The following is a 24,138-nucleotide window of genomic DNA, read 5'->3' as shown; positions in this document are numbered from 1 at the left end:
ATTGGATGATGATAATGCTTTTATACTTCGTGATTATAGAATTCTCAGACCTTATATTTCCACATTCCGCTTAAATTTAGTCTGACTTGTTATGGATGATCCCCTAAGTCAGTTACTAGTTAACTGCACTAAAAGAATTGCTAATAACCCTACTAAAATGGTGAAGTCCAATTTTGGGGGGCATTACAACAGTATGGTAGCAGTAGCATTTGGTTTTCTCAAAAAGTAGTTCAATCGGCTGTAGATCACGTCTCATGAAGCGAAGGTCACTAGTTCGAATCCCCCCTCCCCCTTCCCTTGTGTGGACATGTCCAAAAAAAAAAAAGAGTAGTAGCATTTGGTTCTGTTAACCATTGATAGGATATATTTAGAATTTTGCTATGTCTTGATTGCTAGGTGCAGGCTAAGTGACAGCCTTATTGATTCCATTTGCACATGTTTTCTTTAACATTTTTAATGGCCATTTATTATATTTCTACTAATTTAGGAACCAAAATATTTATTTTTTAGGAACTCAAATATGTTAAATGATATATTTGGCATTTATTAGAGTGGATTGAATGAAATTTCCTCCAAACTAAGTTGGAGGAAATTTGTGTCCAACAATTTAAATATTGTTTCAAATAAATGTTAAAAGAAAATGAGAAGAAATATAAATCATTTTTATATTAAAATATTGTTTTTTTTGATAAATATATTAAAATATTGTTAGAAGAACCAACAGTCCTATTTTTCATGTGATTTTTTAAGAATTGTTTTCTAAATTTAAGAAAAAGAAAGAGATTTAAGAAAGCTAGAAGCTTTAAAAGATTAACAAAGGGGTACCAAATTCCACGTGGACCGTTGGATGCACCGAGTGAACAGCAACGGAGGATTAGCGATTTGTGATGATTTAAAGGAGCCAATAGTAGCAAATCTAGCAGTGGACTGAGCAGACAGTACTTCACCATAGCTTTTGCCTTTGGTTTCAGAATCAGAGAGATGCAGTGAGTGTCAGATCCCCTCTTTTAGCGCCCCAAGAAAAACCCAAAAAATAAATTAAAAAAAAAAAGAAATGAGAAAAGGAAAACAAAATTAAAATTCAAGTACAAAAATGGACGTAGTGATGTTCGGCATCATAATCGGCATAATCGTGCTTTTCTTTGGCCTCGTTTGCTTCATCACCATCGAAGGCACTTGCAAGCGCCGCAACTCCTAATTCCCTCCCCCAAACACGCCCCAAATTTATCGGGCCGTCACCCAAAACCTCCGCAGTTCCTTTCCGTTACATTTGGAAGAAATGGCATTTCGTATCTCCGTGCTGGTTACGGCTTTGGTGGTTGGGCTGTGCTTGGATCTGAGCTGGGGCCACTCCGGACACGGTGCGTCGCAGGTCCATGAGTCCCGTGCTCACCACCACTGTGATCACGGACACGACCATGATCATGATCATGATCATCATCATCATGAGGACCATTTGGTCTCGAAGCTTCCGGAGGAGTTGGCGGAGGAGGAGGATATGAAATTGTACGGGTTCGGCTTCGAGCACGACCATCATCACGAACATATTGGTGGTACTTCGGAGCTCTCGGGTCTAGGTAATCTACTCTTTAATAGATTGTTTTGCGTGAAAATGCGTGCTTGATTGGTGAGAAATGTGTGGGAAAAGAAAGTCATTAGAATTTCGCAATGTTTTTGGGTGTTTTTTGTGTTGTGGCCCAAAGAAATGTTGAAGATGAAGTTGAAGCACTATTTAGGGATGCATTAGATCTCTTATGGTGAACAATTTTGCCCTTTCTCAATTTGATTGCAGTAAATTTCCTCAAAGTTGATCGCGACTCTCTGTATACACGTTGCAGTAAGAAATAAGTTGCATAGAGCATCAATTAGTCAGTAACATATGGACGCAACTGATTTTCTATGCCTTTACCTGCGCTGCTCCTGCTCATTTTCCTTCCTTTGGTTGCTCTGGGTCACACTATTCACTTGAATGAAGGATGATGTGAAGAATTTTCATTAACACGAAAATCTAAATGTGCTACTACTTAGACGTTCTCCAAGTAAACCTTGCAGTCTCTCTGGAAAACAAAATTTTGGGAGAAGGTTGATGCATTTAGCGGTCTATCAGGGATCTTTCTCTTGAGCACAAACGCCTTTTGAGAGTAAATGGGCCATAGGATGCTGTAATTTCTTTCCGCGGCCTAAATTTCAACTTCTGATTTAATCTGGTGAAATAGTAGGTGTTCATCACCTTAAGTTCTTCTATTTGTAGAGTATGTCTTTGAATCAGTGTTTTTTTTTTTACTTTCATTGTTTGTTAATGAAAAATTAAAGTCCACTTCATTGATCTTGGATGTTAATGAAAATTTAGAGTCTCCGTCCCACCCCTCTCTCTCTCTCTCTCTCACACACACGCCCACGCACACACACACACACACACACTCAATGGCTTTATCAGAATCAGTCATTGTATCCTTGGAAAGGCAGATTCTATTTGGCTGAATATAACCATAAAGTAGACTGTGCGGTGTTTGCTTTGCATTTCTCCAATTAACATTTAGATTAAGGAGGATCCAATGGTACTTCTTGCATATTTGATCTCAACACTTGCTCTTTTGGTGTTCTTTCACATTGTTATGCATACAATTCTATAGTTGTGTTTTCATTGACTTTGCACTTTTAAGGGCCGATGCACACTTGTGGAATGATCCTTTGGTTGATGCACTTCGATAGTTTGAGGCTTCTTTTTTCAAGTAATCATTACTATGGGAGAGACTATAACTTACGAAAATATCTGGATGTCATGTGAAACTTAACTAAAAGAGGAAGAAAAAAAAAAATTCCTGGTGCGAAACATTGAAACCTGAAAAAGAATTCTAAAACATTATCTAAGTTTTGCAAAAGAGTTGCAAAAAATTATCTAAGTTTTGCCTCAAATTCACGTTCTCTAAAGGAGTTGACTAATCACTGTAACCTTCCTTGTTATCTCTTCCAGCTCCTGTAATTCTTCCAATATCACCTGTTTCTTTCTCCCTACGTTACCAAACTTCTCATTCCAAGCTCTTTAAATCAGCTTTTAGATCCTTGAAAGTGGTAAGAGGACCACCACAATCTCACCCTATCAACAAAACCCTCTGATTTTAGCCACATTTCCCAAACTTGAAATGTTGTTTTGGCTCCATGAAGACCCTGCAATCAAGAAGAATAGGAAAGTGATCCGAGCATAGTCTAGATAACCTATTTTGAATCAAATCAAGGATCTTAGCTTCCAAATCAAGGGAAAGAAGAAATCTATCAATTTGATACCAGGAGGCAAAGATGGAGTTGGGAGTAGCTGGTATAGGCCAAGGCCCTCCCCTCTCCCCCCTCTTGGCCCTTATCAATAAAATGTTTTTGGCCCTACCCATAAAAATTTTTAGCATGTGTATGCATTCCTTCTTCTCCACTCCCACTTAACTCACTGCTTCTTGATCAATCGCCATTAATGACGTACCAAATCTGCCAATTACACTTTCATTTGGATAAGAAGAAATAGAGAGAGAGAGAGAGAGAGAGAGAGATAAGAAAAAAGTTGGGTGAGAGAGATTAGTCTTTGAACCAGCCAACTTAGTTCACTTTTTGTGTAAGAGATTTTGACGGCTGCGATTAATGAGGGAGGTAGGAATGCAGCGTGGTTACGGGGAGTCACGTGGTCCATGTGGGATTGTGCGTTACCGTTAGTAGGAAAAGAGTGAACACTTTGAGTCCCAGTTGGGCCGTAGCAGTACTTATGCAAGATTAAACTTGTTTGATCCTGCATAGAAAAAAAAACCTGTTTGATCCTTTTTTTGTTGTAGTGTGGGTCTCATGTTTATTAAATCTTTCTTGAGAAAATAATTATTTTTTCATTATTGTTCCAGGCTCCAACTCTCTTGTTTTCGACAATAAATTGCTTAACTAGGTTTCTATACATCTGTATAGCGATAAACACCCTTGACCATTGCCTTCTCTGCTCTTCTTTATAGATGAGATTGAGACTAAAAAGCATGAGTCTTTGTATTATTTTCAATTTGTTAATTTTGTTCCCTCCAAAATTAGACTAGATTACAATATATTTTTCCCGAATTCAAAACATACAAGTTGAATTAACAAATTGAAAATAATTGTAAAAGCAAAAAAACAAAATAATAATAATAATACTAATAGTAGTAGTAGTAGTAGTAGGATTATGATTGAAAACTAAACATGAGAAGACGAGTAGAGAACAAATTGGTTTTGGGGCTAGCCGTCCCTGTTGCGAGGTATACTTTGGCCCCTACCCATCAAACTTTTTGGCTCTGTCCCTGCCAGGAGGGGAGGTCCTGATTGCTGGAACACGTAAAAGAACCGTTCACTAGTCGAATGTACATGAACCCCTGCTCCGAAATGAAGTTAGAGAACTCCAACATAGTTGGACAGTAATGGGCCTCACCCGATCTTTCACTAGGAAAGCGCAACATTAAAATCCCCCTCGATGCGCGATGTTAAGTCCCACTAACTACGCAAACTAGCCAATTCATCCCATAAAGACCTTCTATCACCATCAGCGTTTGGTACTTGAAACTTATAAAAAAGAAGCATTTGGTCCATAAACATCTGCGAAAGCCCAAGAAAATTGATAAATGACATTTTTGAAAGAAATTACAAGCAAGAACTCATCCACACACTTCGATTGTCTCCACCCCAACCTTCTATCTCACATGAGTGAAATACCACTCGAGGCCCCCCTAGAGTCCAAACAACACCAATCTATATGATTGCAACCCCATAAGCTATGCACAATAGGACATAATCTCCATCTTGGTCCCTTGAAGACAAATCACATTTGGCTTCTGTTCTCTGAGTAAATTCCTAATTCTAAGGCACTTCTTCCCTCCATTTAACTTTCTTACATTCCAGGATGAAAGAACACAAGACCGAGTTTAAACCCCCATATCAAACACACAAGCACTAAATAACGAAAGTAAATAACAATACTCAACGAAAACACATCTCAACCATAACACAAGTATTTTTGTTACGAAGTAGAAAACCCTAAGAATACATCAAAAGGAAAAACCACTCTAGGGCAGTCAAATCAAGGAAATCACTATTATGAAGAAGATTTAAAATACAGACATAGAAACTTACAAAAACCCCTTTTTGTAAATTGAAGGCTCTATACAACAATAAGCTTCTCGCTTGCCTTCTAGATAATTAATCTTCTCTAAGTGCCTTTCCTCACCTACTCATTTGGTAGACTCTTTTGGTGGACCAAGGTAGTGTATAGTTTGATTTGAACAAACTCAAAACAAAAGCCCCAAATGGTAGAAAGCTTTAAGCTTTTTAGGAAAACATCACTTGGGGTTAACAATGGTGAAGGGAAAATTACTTCTAAGTGATTCTAGGTAGACTAAGACCTCATGACAGTAGAATTATGTCATGACGGAAGCTAGGGTTTTATTGCTAACTTCTTGACACTTGGTAGGTTTGATAGGCAACATCATGACGGCTTTCAGATGAATAGTTGTCGAGACATTTCCGAGCTACATCGTCATGATAGGCTTTTAACAGCTATTTGATCAAAGCAGGTCGAGAGTCTTTGTTCTTCCATATGCGATACCGTTATGACAGTCTTCTGACGGCTATTTGATGGAACCAGGCTGAGAGTATATGTTCTTCTAGGTGCAAGAAGGTCATGACGGTTTTTTGACAGCTATCTGAAGGAACCTCCCAGAATCCTCTAAAAACTTCCCTTTTTCACACCAAACACTTGGGAGAATTAAGGGAACAGGATTTATGGTTTTGAACACTGAATATGACCAATTTCTATAACCCAACACATGATAATAGTTTGGGTTTCATGGATAAACCAAATACCCCTCCCCTTCACTCTCGTGGAATCATATTTTATTGAGCAGGATAATCTTTTCAGCTCTCTATTACTTCGAAAGGCTGGTTTGGAGTTAGAAACCGATCCTGTATGATCATGACTCGCTTCGATAGCTGCAAACAATGCCATAAATTGCCCTTCAAACCTGTCACAGGATAGACCAATAAAATGATGTATATCATTCACCCTCTGCAAGACCCAACTAGAAACCATGGGCTCTGAACACTCAGGTTTGGTAAACAAGCTAGGCAAGCAACAGTTTAAAGGTTCGCAAATGAATGGTTCCTCCCTATTTCAAAGCACCAATTCTGAACCTGCCTGTCTATACCTTTGCACAATGGATATCAAGCATCCAGACTACACTTGCTTCACCCATCCTTAACTCCAGCCCATTATCCTCTTTTCTTATTCGATTGACCCTTTTCATTGACAAAGCCATCCAACAAAGCAGATTCCTTTTCTGTTTCAAAGCCACCCAAGCCCAAAGGATTGCCATTGGCGGTTGGTGAAGCAGCATGCATAGACGTCCTGGCCAAGCTCGATGACTTAGACTAATCGAAAACAGAATCAAAAGCATTCTTGATCGGAGTCCCAGGCCTGATAAGCATCTCTTAGATTTTTTTCTTTTTTTTTTTCCTACGCATACTAGAGGGTTTACTTATTTAATAGATATATCAAAATCGAACAGTATCCTATAGGGGTGAAAACCGGTCCTGGTTCTCGGTTATTGGCCAAAACCGGCAACTGGAATCAGGGTACCCGCTTAACCGGTTATACAATAACTGGCCGGTTCCGGTCATCCGGACCGGGTAACTAGTTTTTTTAATTTTTTTTTTTTACATTTTGGGCTTATTTTAGGTAATTTTTGGGCTTAATTTAACCTTTTTCGTCTAATTTGAGTTTTAACATTCTTGGGTCTAAATAGATAATTATCCAAAATTGCAAGCCAACTTATTTTCTTTTAGAACCTTCCTCCAAAACCCTAGAGTAAAAAAAATAATAAATATACTAAATTCGAAAATAGATATATAAAATTAAAAATATATATATATTATATATATATATATATATATATACTCAGTTATAACCGGGTATTTAAAAACCCCAAAACTGGTAACCGGAACCGGCACCCCAGTTACCAATTTTTCCTAACCGGTTTCCAGGTTTTGTTTTTACACCCCTAGTATCCTATCTTAGAAGGCCTTGTGCTGTCAAGAACATGCTAATTCAGACATACCAAAAGCCACCTGCTGAGGTCTCCTTTTAAGTGGGAATACTATTTGCTACCAGGTTGCCTGTATAGAAATTCACTGGCTGGCTGAATGAAACAAAGATACATCATCAGAGAGGGGTAATCGTTGACATGAAATATACTACCACAGGCATGACTAGTAAATTCACTCACTTTTCATGTGTTGGATTTTGGCAAATAACACTATGTTACCTTATTTGATAGTTGATTATGGGTTGCTACTTTGTAGCACTTAGACTAACACTAAGTTCAGTATCCATTTTGATTACTCTTTGCGTTTAGTAAAAGAAAATATTCTAGATATATTTACTTTTTAAACTATCCCAATATGAGGTGCGGTTATATATTTCTCTCTTCTTCTTTTTCCCCCGCTTTAATTTTTTTTGCTCTTTCTCTTTTTTTGCTTGTAGGTCTTTGGGTAAATGCTCTGGGATGCTCTTTTTTGGTGAGCATGGCTTCTCTAATATGCCTGATTATCCTGCCGGTAATATTTGGTAAGTAACGTAATTGTCAATACATATTTAAATAACTTATTCTCTAATTTGGTAATGAATTTTGCTGAAATTAATGACACCTATCCCAATTAAAGAGACTGAATTCTTTTGAGTTATTGCAGTACGAGGGAAACCATCAAAAGCAGTTGTTAATTCATTGGCTTTATTTGGGGTCAGTTCTTCTAGCTTATGTGTTTGCTTTATTAATCTTAAGTGGTTATTTTTAATAATGAAATTTATGGTACATCTCTTGAATACTTATGGATATGTATTCTCTGTTTCAATTACTAAGGCTACTGCACCTTTGGTTTTTGTAACTGATGCTTTTTAATGGCAACTATGAATTATAAATTGATTGACAATTATAACTTTTGTGAATATGTTGAAGTTATTAAACAAAAAAGAAGATGATGAACTCTAGCGATTTCTTATTACTATGCTTCAAATCCTTGTTATAAGCATTGAAAATCATGTTGCTGGTTTTAGTTGAATTTATTTAGTTCTAACGGTGACAAGTTTTGTCTCCTCTTTAGTCTGGACTGATATAACTGTCTAGAATGTCAGCAATATAGAAGTTTATGAAAGTTGAAATTGTATACAAAAAGTGACATTCCTTGGGTATAGGTGCCAATCCAGATGGGCGCAGGTTCTTTTGTTGTTGAACTCTCAAGACTATTGCTTGAGTTTCCCATGTTTCCTCTGATATTACAAGGAAGCAACACAAAGTGTAGGTTCTTTTCTGCTAGAAAATCAAATCTGCAACAAAGCAACCAAATGACCTGAACAACCATCGTAGACACGTTCTCTTGACCAAAAACCTTTATTGATTGGCATAGTTTTGATGTGCCTAGTATGTCCTCTCTAACCAACCTCGGATTACGTTATTAGCTTATGCATTCATGCAGCTGAAATTTGAATGAAGTTCAATGTGATGAGTGTTGATTTAATCATCTCTAAAAACCATGGAATGGTAATGTTTTCCAATTGTTTTTTTTTTGGGGGGGGGGGGGGTGGTATAAATGAGCTGAGCTGAGCTGAGACCAAGCAGCCTGGGCTTGAACTGGCTCAAGTTCAATTTGAGCTCGTGAGCTCTGCTCATGAAAAAGATTCTCAAGCTTGAGCTCAACTTGATTAGGCTCATTTCAAATGATGAGCCAAAGTTGGCTAAGAGGGTTAATGAACCGAGGAGCAAAAATGCTTCAAAAAATCTTTCTATTTGCACCAATCAAATTCTGTAGTATGTAAATAATTCATTAAGATCAACCTATCTTTGAAATTGAGATTGCTAAACAAGAAAAGAAAAGAATTAAAAGAGAAAAAACTGAAATTTAACATGAAAAACCAGATTTTTCAAGGAAATTCAAGAGACAAAAAACCCGAAGAACGTAAAGGAGGAGCTATGCCTTCCACCTTTGGTCATTCGCAATGGCTAGTTGCCGGAAACGTTTATTTTTTCTTGCCTCATACTTGCGGTATGAGAGAGAGAGTGTCAAAAAGGAACTCTAGGGGGGCCAAATCTGATGTCACAAATCAATAAAACCTAGCCCCCAAAAGAAAAAAAAATTGTATGTTTAGATCAGGTCATGAGCCTTAATCCAGTCTTAAACTCAACTTGTTAAGCAGACAAGTTGAGCTGAGTCAAACTTTTAGTTGAGTTGCTCTCGATTGGCCACTCACTTACATTATTGTTCATCCTTTTATACACTCAACAGATATATTCACCTATTCGAAGGTCATTATTATTATTGTTGTTGTTGTTGGTATTTATCATATATTCACCAATTCAGAGCTCATTATTATCAATAATATATATTTTTCCATTTTTTTTTTTTTTTTGTTATGTCAATTAATTTGGTTAGTTTGATTTGGCCATTCTCAGGCAGGAGCTATGCTAGGAGATGCTTTTCTTCACCAATTACCGCATGCTTTTGGTATGATTTAGATCAGATACTATTTCTATACATTAATGATGTGTCCACTTGTTTACAACTTTAATTCATGTAAAATGGCGTGTCTTTTGGCTATTCTATTATGCCCTCTACAATGATGCTGTTTTTGTTGCCTCCCCTCTCTCTCGTTGATGCATGAAGGCGCGTACAGTGCTTTTCGGTCTATTAGTTTTCCGGCATTGATATAAGGTTAGTTCTTTTAATTGAAAGTTTTCTTTCTTATGGGGGATTCAAGGTGGTGGTTTATTGAATCCAAATCCTTCAAGTTTGTGGTGGGGGAAGGGACTTCAGTGTTACGACTTTATGAAAGGAGTAGGGGTAACCTTCAATCAATCTTCGTAGGTAAGTTAGTGTATCTTGGTTTTTAGCAACAGTCGAGGTTATGGTTCAAGAAGAGGGATGAAGGAATTTATGAAATCCCTCCAGGGTTTAGAACACAGCCTTCCTTGCCCAATGTGTATTCTAATATGCATGGGCATTTGTGGCGGAGTATGGTATGGGTTGTTGGAGGGGATATATCGTACTCCAGGAAAGTAGAGCTGGAAAGAGGCGGAAAGCTCTCACCTTTGAGTTCAGCACCGTTCTAGAATTTTTCCACTTGTTATGCGTTTGTGGGATTAGAGTTAAGACGATTGGGGTTCGTAAAGGGGGTCATTCTTTGCTTGGCTTGGGTGGAAAGTGTGTTGGCGCCGTTGTTAGAAACTATGGTTAAGGCTTTTGATAGTAGGTTGTATGCAAAAGTGCTGGCTAGATTGAGGAAGTCTTTGGCAATTTCCTCATCGCCTAGGGATAAATCTAGTAATTCTAATACGACAGGACCGAAGGGGCATATCAAGATTGGAAGGGTTTCGTCTTGGTGTTTAGAGGATCCCAGAACCTCTGCTGGTGGAGTTTGCTCTGGGGTTGATAGGGGTGAATTGGGTGCAATTCTTGTCAATCAGATACGGTCCATATATATTTAGCCATAATTAGTCTTTCTAGTTATGGCAGGTTGCTAGTATTATATAGAAATTATCTAGGTAATTACAGGCTGTATCTCAGTGATTACAGCAATCTAGGGAAACAAATAAGGTAACTAAAATCTACCTATTAATTACAATATACTATAGCTATAATACAAGAACCTGCCATAACTAGAAAGACTAATTATGACTAAATATATATGGACCGTATCTGATTGACATCCCCCCTCAAATTGATGCTGGTCGATCAAGAAGCATCAATTTGCCCACAAGAAACTGATGACGTTGTCGTGTCATAGCCTTCGTGAAGACGTCAGCTATCTGGAGATCAGTGGAAACATGAGAAAGAGAGATAACACGAGTGTCCAAGGCTTCCCTAATAGAATGACAGTCTACCTCAATATGCTTCGTACGTTCATGGTAAACAGGATTAGCAGCTATTTGAATGGCACTAGTATTATCAGCATGAAGAGGAGTAGAATCAGTTTGAGAAAAACCAAGCTCAGCCAAAAGCCCACGAAGCCAGACAATCTCAGAACAAGCAGCAGACATTGCTCGGTATTCGGATTCAGTAGATGATTTAGAAACACGAGCTTGCTTCTTACTCTTCCAAGAAATCAAAGAAGCACCAAGAAACATGCACCAACCCGTGATAGACCGCCGAGTGTCAGGACATCCTGCCCAATCCGCATCACTATAAGCAACAAGGCGAAGAGGAGAGCCAGTTGGAAAGAACAAACCACGGCCAGAAGAGCCCCGAAGATATCGAATGATACGCCGAACAGCAGCTAAATGAAGATGGCGGGGAGTTTGCATAAACTGGCTAACCTGCTGGACAGCGAAGGAAATATCAAGCCGAGTAATAGTCAAATAATTCAAGCTGCCTACCAACTATCGGAACACAGTAGGATCAGAGAGAAGATCACCCTCCTCACTTCGATATTTCACATTAACCTCCATAGGAGTATCCACCGAAGAAGAATCCTGAAGACCAGCTAGACTAATCAAGTCCTAGGTATATTTGTGTTGATTCAAGAATATTCCAGAAGAATCAGTGTGCACCTCCAACCCCAAAAAATACGTAAGAGGACCAAGATCTTTCATATGAAAAGAGTCTTGAAGATTCCGCTTGAGATGGGCAATCAAACTGGAGTCGGTTCCCGTAATGACAATATCATCCACATACACAAGTAAAAGAACAAGACCAGTCGGAGTCTTGCAAAGGAACAAAGAAGAATCATATTGGCTTTGGACAAAGGAGAAGCGAAGCAGAGTAGACCTGAATTTTTCAAATCATGCCCGGGGAGCCTGTTTTAAGCCATAGAGAGACCGCTTCAACTTACACACAGCGGCAGATGGAGAAGAAAACAACCCCGGAGGAGGAGTCATGTAAATATCTTCTTTGAGATCACCATGAAGAAAAGCATTTTTGACATCCATCTGGTGAAGTGGCCAGCCTTGGGAGGCAGCAATAGAAATAATTGTACGCACTGTAGTCATCTTTGCGACCGGAGCAAATGTCTCCTCATAGTCCACCCCATATTCTTGCCTGTTCCCAAGAGCAACTAATCGAGCCTTATACCGATCCAGAGTCCCATCAGAGCGAAGCTTAATTGAGTAAACCCATTTACAACCAATGGCGTTAACATGAGAGGGGCAAGGAACCATGTCCCATGTATGATTGTCCTGGAGAGCCCGAAGTTCCTCATCCATCGCTTTCCGCCAACATTCATATTTAACAGCCTCGGAAAAACATGTAGGGATGGAAATAGAATATAAAGTAGCAGTAAAGGAAGTGTGGGGAAAACCATACCTATCAGGAGGACGTGATACCCTAGCAGATCGTCGAAGACCAGACTCATGAACTGTCTCAGATGGCAAGTCAATCGGAGGAGTCGTTGGAACAGTTTCAGATAAAGGGTCAGTCTCGGGAAGGGGCAAAGTTGGTAGACGTCGAGTATACACAATTCCAGGTTTGAACCGCTCAGGCAGAATAGGCAATTCATCAAAACAAGGTAGAATACTAATCTCAGGCAATGATTCAACATGTGTAGAAAAGAAACATTGATGCTCAAAGAACACAACATTACGAGATATACGAAATTTGTCAAAACAAGGATCATAGCAAACATAACCTTTGTGAGAAACACTATAACCCATAAATGCACATTTAACAGACTGAGCAGAAAGTTTGTGACGTTCATGAGCAGGTAAATGAACAAAACAAACACATCCAAAAGTATGAAGATTAAGATAGCTAGGATGCTGTTGATACAAACGATAATAAGGAGAATCAAACTGTAAGACCTGAGAGGGCAGTCGATTAATTAAGTAAACGGCAGTAGATAATGCCTCAACCCAGAATTTAGAAGGAACAGAGGACTCAAGTAATAAAGTACGAACAACATCCAAGAGATGGCGGTTCTTTCGTTCCGCCACCCCATTTTGCTGAGGAGTATAAGGACAAGAGCGCTGAGAGATAATTCCTTTGTGGCGTAAGAAATCATGAAACTCGTGGGACATGTATTCTCCACCAGAATCAGACCTCAAAATCTTAATCCCTATAGAAAATTGATTCTCTATATATGCTACAAAGGTCTGGAAAACAGACAAAACCTCGGATTTGGCCCGAAGAAAATAGACCCAAGTATATCGACTGAAATCATCTATGAATGTTACAAAATATTTATATCGAGCATGAGAAATTACAGGAGAAATGCCCCATACACCCCATACATCACTATGCACAACATCAAAGCATTTTGTAGCACGACTACCATGAGAAGAAAACGAAAGAGTTTTACTCTTACCAAGTTTGCATACAGAACAATCAAATGACAAATTTTGAGAAACGCGTTCTTTATTGCCTAACAAACCATAATTTAACATATGAGACAGAATAACAGAATTTGGATGACCCAAACGTTTGTGCCATACTTCGTTCGGAGTATTAACTGTCCTACAAGCCAAAGATAAACAACTAGGAATTGAAAAGTGCAGTGGAAATAGTCTGCCAACTTTAGGCCCCTTCGCGAGTATCTTCCCCGACACCTGATTCTGCACAAGACAACCATCACGAGAGAAATGGACATCATAGAAATGGACATCATAGTTTTTTTCAACTAACTGGCCAACTGAAATAAGACTATTAGAAAGGCCAGGAGAGACATAAACATCTCTGAATGAAGGATTAATATCTCCTACTTCATTAATAGCTAAATGACTTCCATTAGCTACTTGAATATGAGATGAACCATGATATGGACGAACATTGCAAAGAGTATCAGACGATCTGGTCATATGATTGGATGCTGCAGAATCAATAAGCCAAGACTTAGATAAAATAGTACCGTTACCTTGGAGTCCTAAGGCAGAAAAGGCTGACATAATCATCTGCTGGACCATTTCAGGAGTAAGAACAGCTGATCCGGCCGCAGAAGAAGAGGCTGAGGACATCACTGGAGCAGCAGAGGTGTTTATTGTAGCCTGATAAGCAGTAGCTTGACGATTCTGAGGCCGAGTGGGACATTCTTTGATAAAGTGGCCCGGTTTTTTACAGTAATTGCAAGATTTCTTTGCACAATTGGCGGCAATATGACCATACTCCTTACAGCTAAAACACTGGACCTTGCGCATATCCTTACCTTTCCCTTTCCCATAGGCTGCATAGGCGACTGGATTTGGATTGGAATCGTGTTGAAACGTAGCCTGTGTGAGAAGACGCTGCTCCTCACGAAGTAATTCTCCAAAACAAACATCCAAAGATGGCGAAGGGTCCCGATTCATTAAATTTGAGCGAGTAACCTCAAATTCAGGGCGTAATTTCATCAAGAATTGATCTCTCTTGCTCTGCTCATGAACAGCCTGAACAGCAGAGAGAGATGCAGCAGGTACCTTCGCATAAACCATATCAGAAAATTCTCCCCACAAATTCTGAAAACCAGAAAAATACTCTGGAATGGAGAGATTGCCTTGAGTGTAATTAGCAATCTCATATTCCAGCTGAAAACGGCGTGCGGTATTGTCCTAATGATAAACCTTCAGCAAATACTCCCACATAGTCTTCGCAGTCTTATAGGGCCTCAAATTGAGCACAATAAGAGGATCAACAGACCCTAAGATCCAAGACATCACACGTGCATCCTTGACCTTCCACTTAGCTAAATCCTTAGCTTCCGTAGGAGCTGGATCACTACCGTCAATATGGCCCCACAATTCTTTTCCCGTAACAAATAATTGAAATTGGAATTCCCAAGCAGAATAATTTTTTTCAGTAAAACGGACCCCAAAAGTCTCCCTAGAAGACATAATGAAATTAAAAAAAATTAGAAATTAGACAACCTGAAAAAGAAGTAACAGGCCCACCAGATCTGTTGGACAGCAAACCCAAGTCCTCTCAAGTCAAACAGCACCAACCAGCAGCCCACCAGAATAGCAACACAGCCCAAGCCCAGCAAGCCCAAGTCCAAGCAAGCCAAACAGCAATCCTAATTTGCTGATTGCTGACCACACCAAACAGCAAGCCCAAACAGCACCAAACAGCCAGCCCAAATCCAAACAGCAAGTCCAAACAGCAAGCCCAAACAGCAAGCCCAAACAGCCAGCCCAAACAGCCAGCCCAAATCCAAACAGCAACCCACTCAGCAATCCCTAAACCACGCTCACAGCACCAACCAGAAACACGTCAACAGCCCCAAAACCTCCAGAATAGCGCCCAAACAGCACCCAAATCAGTCAGCAACCCAAACAGAAATTGCCGACAACACCAAAATAGCCGACAGAAATCGCCGACAGCCCCAAATTCCCGGGAACACCACGCCGACCTTCCAGAAATCGCCGGAAACACCACAGACTTCACAGACCTCCAAAGAGTCTGCCGACAGCCACTAATCACCACAAAAGGAGTAGTTTCCGATAAGAAATTCCCTACCCTCAATAGAAACTGCCGCTACCCTTGACAGAAACTTCCGAAAAACAATTTAGAACCCTAATTTAGATGATTTTGGCTCTGATACCATGTCAATTGTACTGAATACCTCTCAATGTGAGAGTTGCTAGTATTATATAGAAATTATCTAGGTAATTACAGGCTGTATCTCCGTGATTACAGCAATTTAGGGAAATAAATAAGGTAACTAAAATCTACCTATTAATTACAATATACTATAGCTATAATACAAGAACATGCCATAACTAGAAAGACTAATTATGGCTAAATATATATGGACCGTATCTGATTGACAGTCAAGACATGCATTTAGCACCAATAGCAAAAGTAACATGTTGTTGAACAACCTTCCCATGCCATTTAATGCATGGGTGAAGGAAGCAAGGGAAAAGCCCATACTAACTATGATGGAGACCATAAGGAGACACTTGATGACGCGCTTTCAAGCAAAGAGAGATGGAGCTCGAATGGCCAACTTTGTCATTTGTCCTAAAATTGTGAAAAAATTGGAGAGATCAAAAGCAGATGCCAGAAATCATATAGCTCCATGCAGGAACAAACTCGAGTTTGAAATTGACCATAGCCACGATCGAATAATTTTATTCAACTTTGGTACATGTTATTGTGGTAGATGGCATCCAAGAAGGATAGTCAACTTGAGCACAAGGACATGTAGTTGTGGTAGTTGGCAATTGAATGGGATTCCATGTGCTCATGCTTGTTGTGCTATCTATGCAAACAAGGAGTTGCCCGAAGATTATGTGCACGAGTGGTACCAAATGGAGACTTATATTAAGGCATATTCCCCTGAAATTCATGCAATGCCTGGACCTCAAGAGTGTCCCAACTTGAGAAACAATACTATCCTTTCTCCTCTACTAACGAATCAGCATGATAGGCCTAGAAAGTTAAGAAGAAGAGCACCAGAAGAAAATGAGCCTAACCCTAACAAGGATAGTGTTGACAGAAAGGCCACAATGCTAGACGATGCTCACAATCAGAAAATCCAAATAAGAAGTGGCCAATCACAATCAGATGTTGGTTAAACCAAGCTTATGTTTTTAATGTGTTTTTGTTTTATGTGATGTTTTTATGTTTCTTTAGAGATTCTCGTATTGTGCATTTAATGTGTTTCTTGTTATTATGATGGTGCAAAATGGATGCTTAGTGCCAGCATCAATATCATCACTAATCTAGTTGTATGTGGATATGGTTTTTGTAATGCACAGTAACTGATAGCTAATCTTCTATTTGGTGTGTGTATTGGACTTTGAGTTAGATGTACAGATATGGCTTGGACTTTGATGCTTGTTCATGAATTGCAAAGACATAGTGTAACACCCCGGTCCCATATTGGGAAGATGAGAAGAAACTCACATAAAGTGGGTGGCTTATAATAATAAGATTTTAGATTATATGCATGAATTATCTAAAACCTTATTATAAAAAAACATGCATAGGATAAACGGGTACTTGCTAAGTATCTGTTTTGCCAACCCTTATAAAGATAGTCATGGGTGCTAAGTCTCTCATTGCCTAGCTACTAGGTAAAACTAGGCTTTATAATAAATTATAAGGAAGCTACAAATTGACTAGTCCTTTTAGTGTAATAGCACAGATGTGGTTAGGGCTTTTTTCTGGGTCGTTACAAATAATATCGAAGCCACCTAGTAACACCAGGTCATGTGGTACTGGAGCATTGCATGACGTGGCCCTGACGAGGACGTCAAGAATTTAAGAGGAGTTTGTAACACACCGGTCCCATATTGAGAAGATGAGAAGAAGTCCACATATAATGAGTGGTTTATAAAAATAGTTATAGTTACTAGGTGAATTTGGCTTTACAATGAATTCTAAGAAAATTCCAAATTGACTAGTCCTTTTGGGGTAATAGCGCAAATGTGGCTATTGATTTGTTTGATGAGTGAGGAATTGATGTGTGAAAGAGTTTGAATTATAATTAAAGTAAAATAGTTACAAGGATTTCATTGATGGTAAATTTCTTTTTTATTTTATTTTTATTTTTGATGCTCATTTATTTTTATTAATTCAATCGGAATATCTAAATAATAAGAACTTGATTTCATGAGACATAATTTCTAACCGATTAAGCTATCTCTTAAAGACTAAAATCCACATAATTGACTGTATTTATATTGATTAAATGCTTATTAATCAAATTGTGGATGCTATTTATGAAAAGCCATCACATTCACGCAGGATTGGAATTATATCATGGTCAATTTTTTTTTTTTTTTTTTTTGGGTACTTTAATGATGTACATGGTGTATATATTCACAATGAGAAATATATATACTAATCTTGATCATGAAAAACTCTTCTACAATTTACTTGAAATTGAGAGAATCTTACCCCCGTAATATAATTTCCTTGGGGTATTGCCTATTGGGGGGCCTAACCATGAATAATGTTAGCTATGTTGCCGAAGTACAACAATCAAGATCCTTTCTCTTTACAAGAAAACTTTGTAACATAAACCAAATTTAAGAGATGTGTGCATTTCACTATTCAGGACTATCAAGTCCTCGTAATACAAAAGAAAGGGTTAACCTAAAAAGGACAAAGTCAATATATTTCAAACACAAGTCAAGTCTCAGGTAGATCGGCGGTAATAATACCTGCAAAAAATTGTAAGGAATTAGTTTGCTATGCACGCGCAGGGGGAGACAGAGAGGAGAGGAGAGGAGAGTCTGGGGAACATACACAAAAACTTTTATGCCATATATGGAACCATATTTTCGTAGAAGCCGTTCCACCGTGTACCAATCTGAACGATCTGATCCATCTTGATACCCAATACGTGGCATGTGGATTGACGCTTTTGGCAAAACAAAATAAATATAACATAAGATAGTTTTGTAACAGTGGGAAAGAAAAGAAAAAAAAAAAGAGTGTTTCATATTGTTAATTGTGATGGGAATGTGCAGGAAATGTAAGAGAAATAGGGGAGAATCTCCCTACTGCCTTCATTCCATTCTTCCAAATATATGGCAAAGGTGGTTACACAATACAGCTTATGAATTGACGGCTGCCCTAGGGAAAATCCTCACAAAGCGGCATGTCATTGTGGTGGATTGGTATTGAATGTGTAAGAGATCTGAAGAGTCTGCAGATCATCATTTTTTACACTTGAAATTGCTGGTGTCTTATAGAGTGCTATATTTAGTTGTGCTGGTCTTACTTGGGTAATGCCTAGGAGAGTGATTGACCTTTTCGATTGTTGAAGAGGGTTTGGTGACAATTCCCATAGTGCACTAGTGTGGAAGATGATTATGTCCTGTCTTTTTGGTCTATTTGGAGGAAAATAAATAATAAATTTTGAAGACCGCAAGGGACAGTCTATGTTGTGACCTGCATGGGCCATTCTATGTTTTACCCTTAAAAAGCTTTGTTTACATGCTTCTCTATGAAGCTTATAGAAGTTTAGTTTTCCTTCCTACTTTTAGAACAAAACGATATGAGATATTATAATAGTACAAGTGATCAAAAGGGAGCTTTTGAACTTAGAACACTCCATAAATAGGCTATAAGTTTATTAGCTTTTTTTCTCTCTTCTCTCTCATCCTCTCCCACCTTGTGTCGGAGCGTGGGTGGCGCGTGAGAGGGGACTAGGGTCAGTGTTGGCTGTAACATGGCAGAATCGAGAAGGTGGTTGGTGGAATCCAAGGAGTTTGAAGTGCTGATTAAGGTAGGGGCATCAGGGGTGAGGATTTTTGAGAGGAGCAAAAGACTACAAAGGTCCATCTTCTTGAAGAAAGATGAGCTAGCGTGGGTGGTGCGAATTGTGAAGGATTTGATTGCAGTGGAGAATTTAGAAGTCTTCTGGGATCAGTCTAGAGCTGGGTATCCGAGAATCATTGCTCAGAAATGTGCTAATAGGCATGGTTGTTTTCTAACGGTGGAGGAATTCGATGGACGAAGAAGGTGTGGCTCGATCATCATTCCAGAAGGTAGGCGTGGAATTGGCTGGGATCGTTTCAATGAGGAGATGAGAGTGGCGAACTCCTCTCTACGGGAATCTCTTGTGATCAGTGAGCATGGCGTGCTCAGGGGAGAAAAAAGCGATAAGGAGGTCAAGGGATGCAGGAGCTACGCGGAGGCAGTGGGTCTATCGTCGAAGCAAACTAAGGAGGGCTGTAACTCCGGGCAGGAACAGTTCGCTAAGGTACAGAGAAGGCCGAATAGTGCTTCTGGACATATGGGACAGAAAACCCATGAATTTGGCAGGAAAGGTTTGGTTTCAACAAAGACTTTTTACTCGGAGAGGGCTAACGGCGATCCTGGGGTGATTCCGACGAGGATTTTACGTCGGGTAAAGAACGATCATGAAATTGCAGAGTCTGGAAGACGAGGCGTGATGATTGATGGTGGTTTGGGGTGCTCGTTTAGAACTTCTGCGAGTAATTCACAATCGCCGGCGACATCACAGGTCTCGATGACTGTGGCTGATCGCATGATGGGACAAGAAGGAACGGGGCACCATGCTGCTGGGCAAACCTACTCCGCAGTAAGTATCGAGCTCCTCAAAGTCAGAGAGCTGTTGAAGCGTCTGAAACAAGACTGTGACGTAGGGATGGCGCAGGTCGATAGGGCGCTCAAGGCTATGGAGGGAAATGGGCTTGGGCTTGGGCTGGGGCATGCTTCGAAAAGGTTAGAGGCGTCTGGGCTGAAAAGGAAGCTTATGAAACCTAAAAAATGGTGGAGGGTGAAGAAGACTTCGGTCTTTAAACCTAAAGCAGGGTCGGTTTCGGGTATGGGCTTGAGTAACCCAGGACAGGATGGCCCATTACGAGAAGGCTGCTCAGCAGAAAAGGCATTGACGGAAAAGGAGAAGTTTATGTTTGGTGGGTGTCCTAACTCAGATAGGGCGGCAATCCCATCGCCGATGTCTTCAGAGGTCAAGGGGGTTGGGTCAGTGGCTAAAGAGCTTTCTAAGGGGACCGACGACACTGGTGACAAGGTTTCTATAAGTCAGGCGAGAGAGGCACAGTCCACCGGGAAAGAAAAAGCGGTGGTGACTTATAGGAGGAGGAAACGCGGGCCGCAGAGGTGGAAAACTGCGTTGGTGGGCTCGCTAGAAGCCTCTTCGTCGGTTTCTGGGCAGGCGAAAGGCATTCTAGGGTCGTGGCCGGGAAGTATCCAGAAGGTGCCGGAAACCCCTTTCTTGTCGGAGAAGTCACAGAGTGCGCCGGAGCGCCGCTTGGAGCTTGGAGATGCAGGAGGGGAGTTGCCGGAGCGTTCTGAGGAGAGAGGAGGCGCAGGTGAGGCCATGGGCTCTGACCCAGTTCAGTCTCCGGTGGTTTTTGCACCTCATCGGTGTTCTGGGATGGCGACAGGGGTATGCAGGGGGGAGACTTCGAACCTGTTGCAATCAGCTGTTAGTGGACAGAATGGAATTGGGACTGGGTCAAATAGGGAGGAGGACAGTATCCCAGCAACTATCGGTTTGGAGGAATTCGAATCTGAAAAGTGTTCTCCTAATTGGGTAGTAGAAAGCTGTATCAATTTCTGCCCAAAAATAGGTGTTTCAGATGAGGGGAAGAAGGAGGAGTTGGCAGCCCTGTTTAAGTCTATTGAAGATGCCAGGAAGCAGTTTGACTCTGACTTGGGGGATTTTTCAGGGAGTGCAATTCTTGTAAACAGAAATCAGACGAGCTCTATGCAAGGCAGGGGTTGTGGGAAGGGTCAAAGTGGTGGATCATGAAGCTTAACATCATCGCATGGAACGTGAGAGGGTTGAATGCCCTCAAAAAAAGGTTGCGTATTAGGGGTCTTCTGAGAGAATGGAAAGCAGATATAGTTTGTTTGATTGAAACGAAGATGGAGACTATCTCCCGGGAAGTGGTTCACAGTCTTTGGGGTGGCCAACATGTGGGGTGGAAGTATAAAAGGTCTAATGGTTTGTCGGGGGGGTTGTTAATGATGTGGGATAGGAGGGTGGTGGAGTGTAAGGAGGAGTGTGTGGGGCAGTTCACCTTGGCATGCTCTTTTCAAAATGTGGAGGACAACTGGGTGTGGGCTTTTGGAGGGGTTTATGGTCCGAATGATGATGTGGAGAGGAGGATCCTTTGGGAAGAGTAGGCTGGTTTGTTGAATGTGTGGGAGGTTCCTTGGTGTTTTGGTGGGGATTTTAATATTGTTCGCTTCCCTAGTGAGCGCTCTAGTTATTCGTATTACTCTGCGGGCATGATGGATTTCTCAGACTTCATCTCGGAGAATAATTTGATGGACTTTCCGATGGTGGGGGGACAATTTACTTGGTCCAATAATCAAGAAAACGAGACTTGGTCCAGAATAGATCGGTTCTTGCTCTCCTCGGATTGGGAAGATCATTTCCCTACAGTGTCTCAAAAAAGACTGCAGCGCATGTTCTCCGATCATTTCCCTATTGCTTTGGATTGTGGGGCTCATTGTGGAGGTAAAAAATATTTCAAATTTGAGAACATGTGGCTCAAAGCCGAAGGTTTTCTTGACAAGGTTAGCTCTTGGTGGGGATCTTATTCTTTCGAGGGTCTTCCGAGTTATGTGTTAGCTAATAAATTGAAATCCCTCAAAATGGATTTGAAAAAATGGAATGAGGACGAGTTTGGCGATATTGGGAGGAAAAAAAAGGAGTTGATGGGAGATATTCAAAAGTTGGATGAATTGGCAGAGTCGAGAGGGTTAGATCAAGAGGAGAAATCTCGAAAGGCAGATTTGTTGAAAGATTTGGAGAACACTTTGTTGTGTGAAGAGATTTATTGGCGCCAAAAATCTAGAACTTTGTGGCTCAAGGAGGGGGACCGAAATACTCGCTTCTTTCACAAGATGGCAAATTCTTATCGCAGGTACAATCGTGTGGAAGTGCTTCGTATTAATGGAGTCTTATCCGATGATCCAGTTGTGGTTAAAGATCATATGGTGCAGTATTATCAACAATTATACGTGGAGCAAAGTTCATGGCGGCCTAGAATGGACAACCAGCCATTCTTGTCTATTGATGAGGAGGATTGTAGGTGGTTGGAAAGAGAGTTTGAGGAAAAGGAGGTTTGGGAGGTGATAAAAGGTATGGATGGTGATAAGGCGCCGGGTCCAGATGGTTTCTCCATGGCTTTTTTTCAAGCTTGTTGGGGTGTTGTTAAACAAGATGTTATGGCGGTTTTTGATGAGTTCCACCGCAGACAGAAGTTGGTGAAGAGCTTGAATGCTACTTTCATATCTTTGATTCCTAAAAAGGCGGATGCGGTAGAGATGAAGGATTTCCGGCCCATAAGTTTGGTGGGAGGGGTGTACAAAATTGTTTCTAAGGTTCTCGCCTCCAGATTGAGAACTGTCTTGGGCAAGGTTATTTCCTACTCTCAAAATGCTTTCATAGGGGGACGAAAAATCCTAGATTCGGTTCTTATTGCAAATGAGTGTGTGGATAGTCGCATGAAGCAAGGGGTGCCAGGTGTTATTTGTAAGTTGGACCTGGAGAAGGCGTATGATCATGTAAATTGGGACTTTGTTTTGTACTTGCTGCATAGGTGTGGTTTTGGGGAAAGGTGGAAGGCTTGGATAGAATGGTGTATTACTTCGGTAAGATTTTCCATTCTAGTGAATGGCTCTCCGGAAGGGTTCTTTAGCAGTTCGAGGGGAATTCGGCAAGGGGATCCCCTTTCTCCGTTACTTTTTGTGCTTGTCATGGAGGCGTTGAGTAAGATGGTGAATGCAACGGTTGACCAAGGTCTTTTGACAGGTTTCTCGGTGGGAGATAGGGTGGTCTCGGATTTGGTGGTTTCTCACTCCTTATTTGCGGATGACACCTTGATTTTTTGTGAAGCTTCTCTCGATCAAATCCGGTATGTGCGCCTCATTCTTTTATGTTTTGAAGCTGTGTCGGGTTTGAGAGTTAATCTTGGAAAGTCTAAGATTGTGGCTATTGGAGAGGTGGAGAACATTGGGGTGTTAGCTAATATCTTGGGGTGTAGTGTTGCCGATTTACCCATGAAGTATTTGGGTCTCCCCCTGGGGCGCCATATAAGGACACGATTATGTGGAATGATGTAATTGAGAAGATGGAGCGTCAAATGGCAGGTTGGAAGAGGATGTACCTCTCTAAAGGAGGACGTCTAACTCTAATTAAGAGTACGTTGTCTAATCTTCCGACTTACTTCTTGTCTTTGTTTCCGATTCCCATGAGTGTAGCTAAAAGGCTTGAGAAGGTCCAAAGAGATTTCTTGTGGGGAGGAATGGGAGATGAGGCTAAGTTGCATCTTGTAAAGTGGGATCAAGTTTGCCGTCCCTTATATTACGGTGGTCTTGGTATCCGAAAATTGCATCAGTTTAACCAAGCTCTCTTGGGGAAATGGCTTTGGAGATATGCGAACGAGAGTGAGGCTCTTTGGTGCAAGGTTATCAAAGCCAAATACGAAGAACAGGAAGGCGGGTGGTGCACGAAGGAGGTTTCGGGTTCTCATGGCTTGAGTGTATGGAAGCATATTCGTCAAGGTTGGAGTTCCTTTGCCAAAGGGTGTAGGTTTGAGGTGGGGGCGGGTTCGAAAGTTCGTTTCTGGCATGATACTTGGTGTGGGGAAACTCCTTTGAAGCAAGTTTTCCCTTCTCTGTTCAGCATTGCAAGACACAAAGAAGCTTGGGTGAAGGACAATTTAACTTGGAGGAGTG

General features: G+C 40.5%; 1 protein-coding gene and 1 long non-coding RNA gene across 2 annotated transcripts in view; one reads left to right on the top strand and one right to left on the bottom strand.

Moving 5' to 3' along the window:
- The first annotated feature begins 934 nt into the window (after nt 1–934).
- LOC132177258 (IAA-alanine resistance protein 1) overlaps nt 935–24,138 on the top strand; it is a 39,652-nt gene continuing 16,448 nt past the window's right edge. The window contains exons 1-4 of the mRNA XM_059589508.1: nt 935–1,577; nt 7,532–7,615; nt 7,738–7,787; nt 9,495–9,546. Of these exons, the coding sequence (XP_059445491.1) occupies nt 1,280–1,577; nt 7,532–7,615; nt 7,738–7,787; nt 9,495–9,546 (484 nt within the window). The 5' untranslated portion in view covers nt 935–1,279. The remainder of the gene's footprint in view (nt 1,578–7,531; nt 7,616–7,737; nt 7,788–9,494; nt 9,547–24,138) is intronic.
- On the bottom strand, nt 17,838–18,308 carry LOC132176901 (uncharacterized). The gene is made up of 2 exons (XR_009439680.1): nt 18,199–18,308; nt 17,838–18,113 (listed from the first exon to the last, which is right to left on the bottom strand). It is a non-coding gene; the product is annotated as an uncharacterized LOC132176901 (long non-coding RNA).

Source organism: Corylus avellana, chromosome ca4, assembly GCF_901000735.1.
Source record: "Corylus avellana chromosome ca4, CavTom2PMs-1.0".
Classification (NCBI taxonomy): Eukaryota; Viridiplantae; Streptophyta; class Magnoliopsida; order Fagales; family Betulaceae; genus Corylus; species Corylus avellana.
This window is presented reverse-complemented; position numbering and strand designations above follow the sequence as displayed.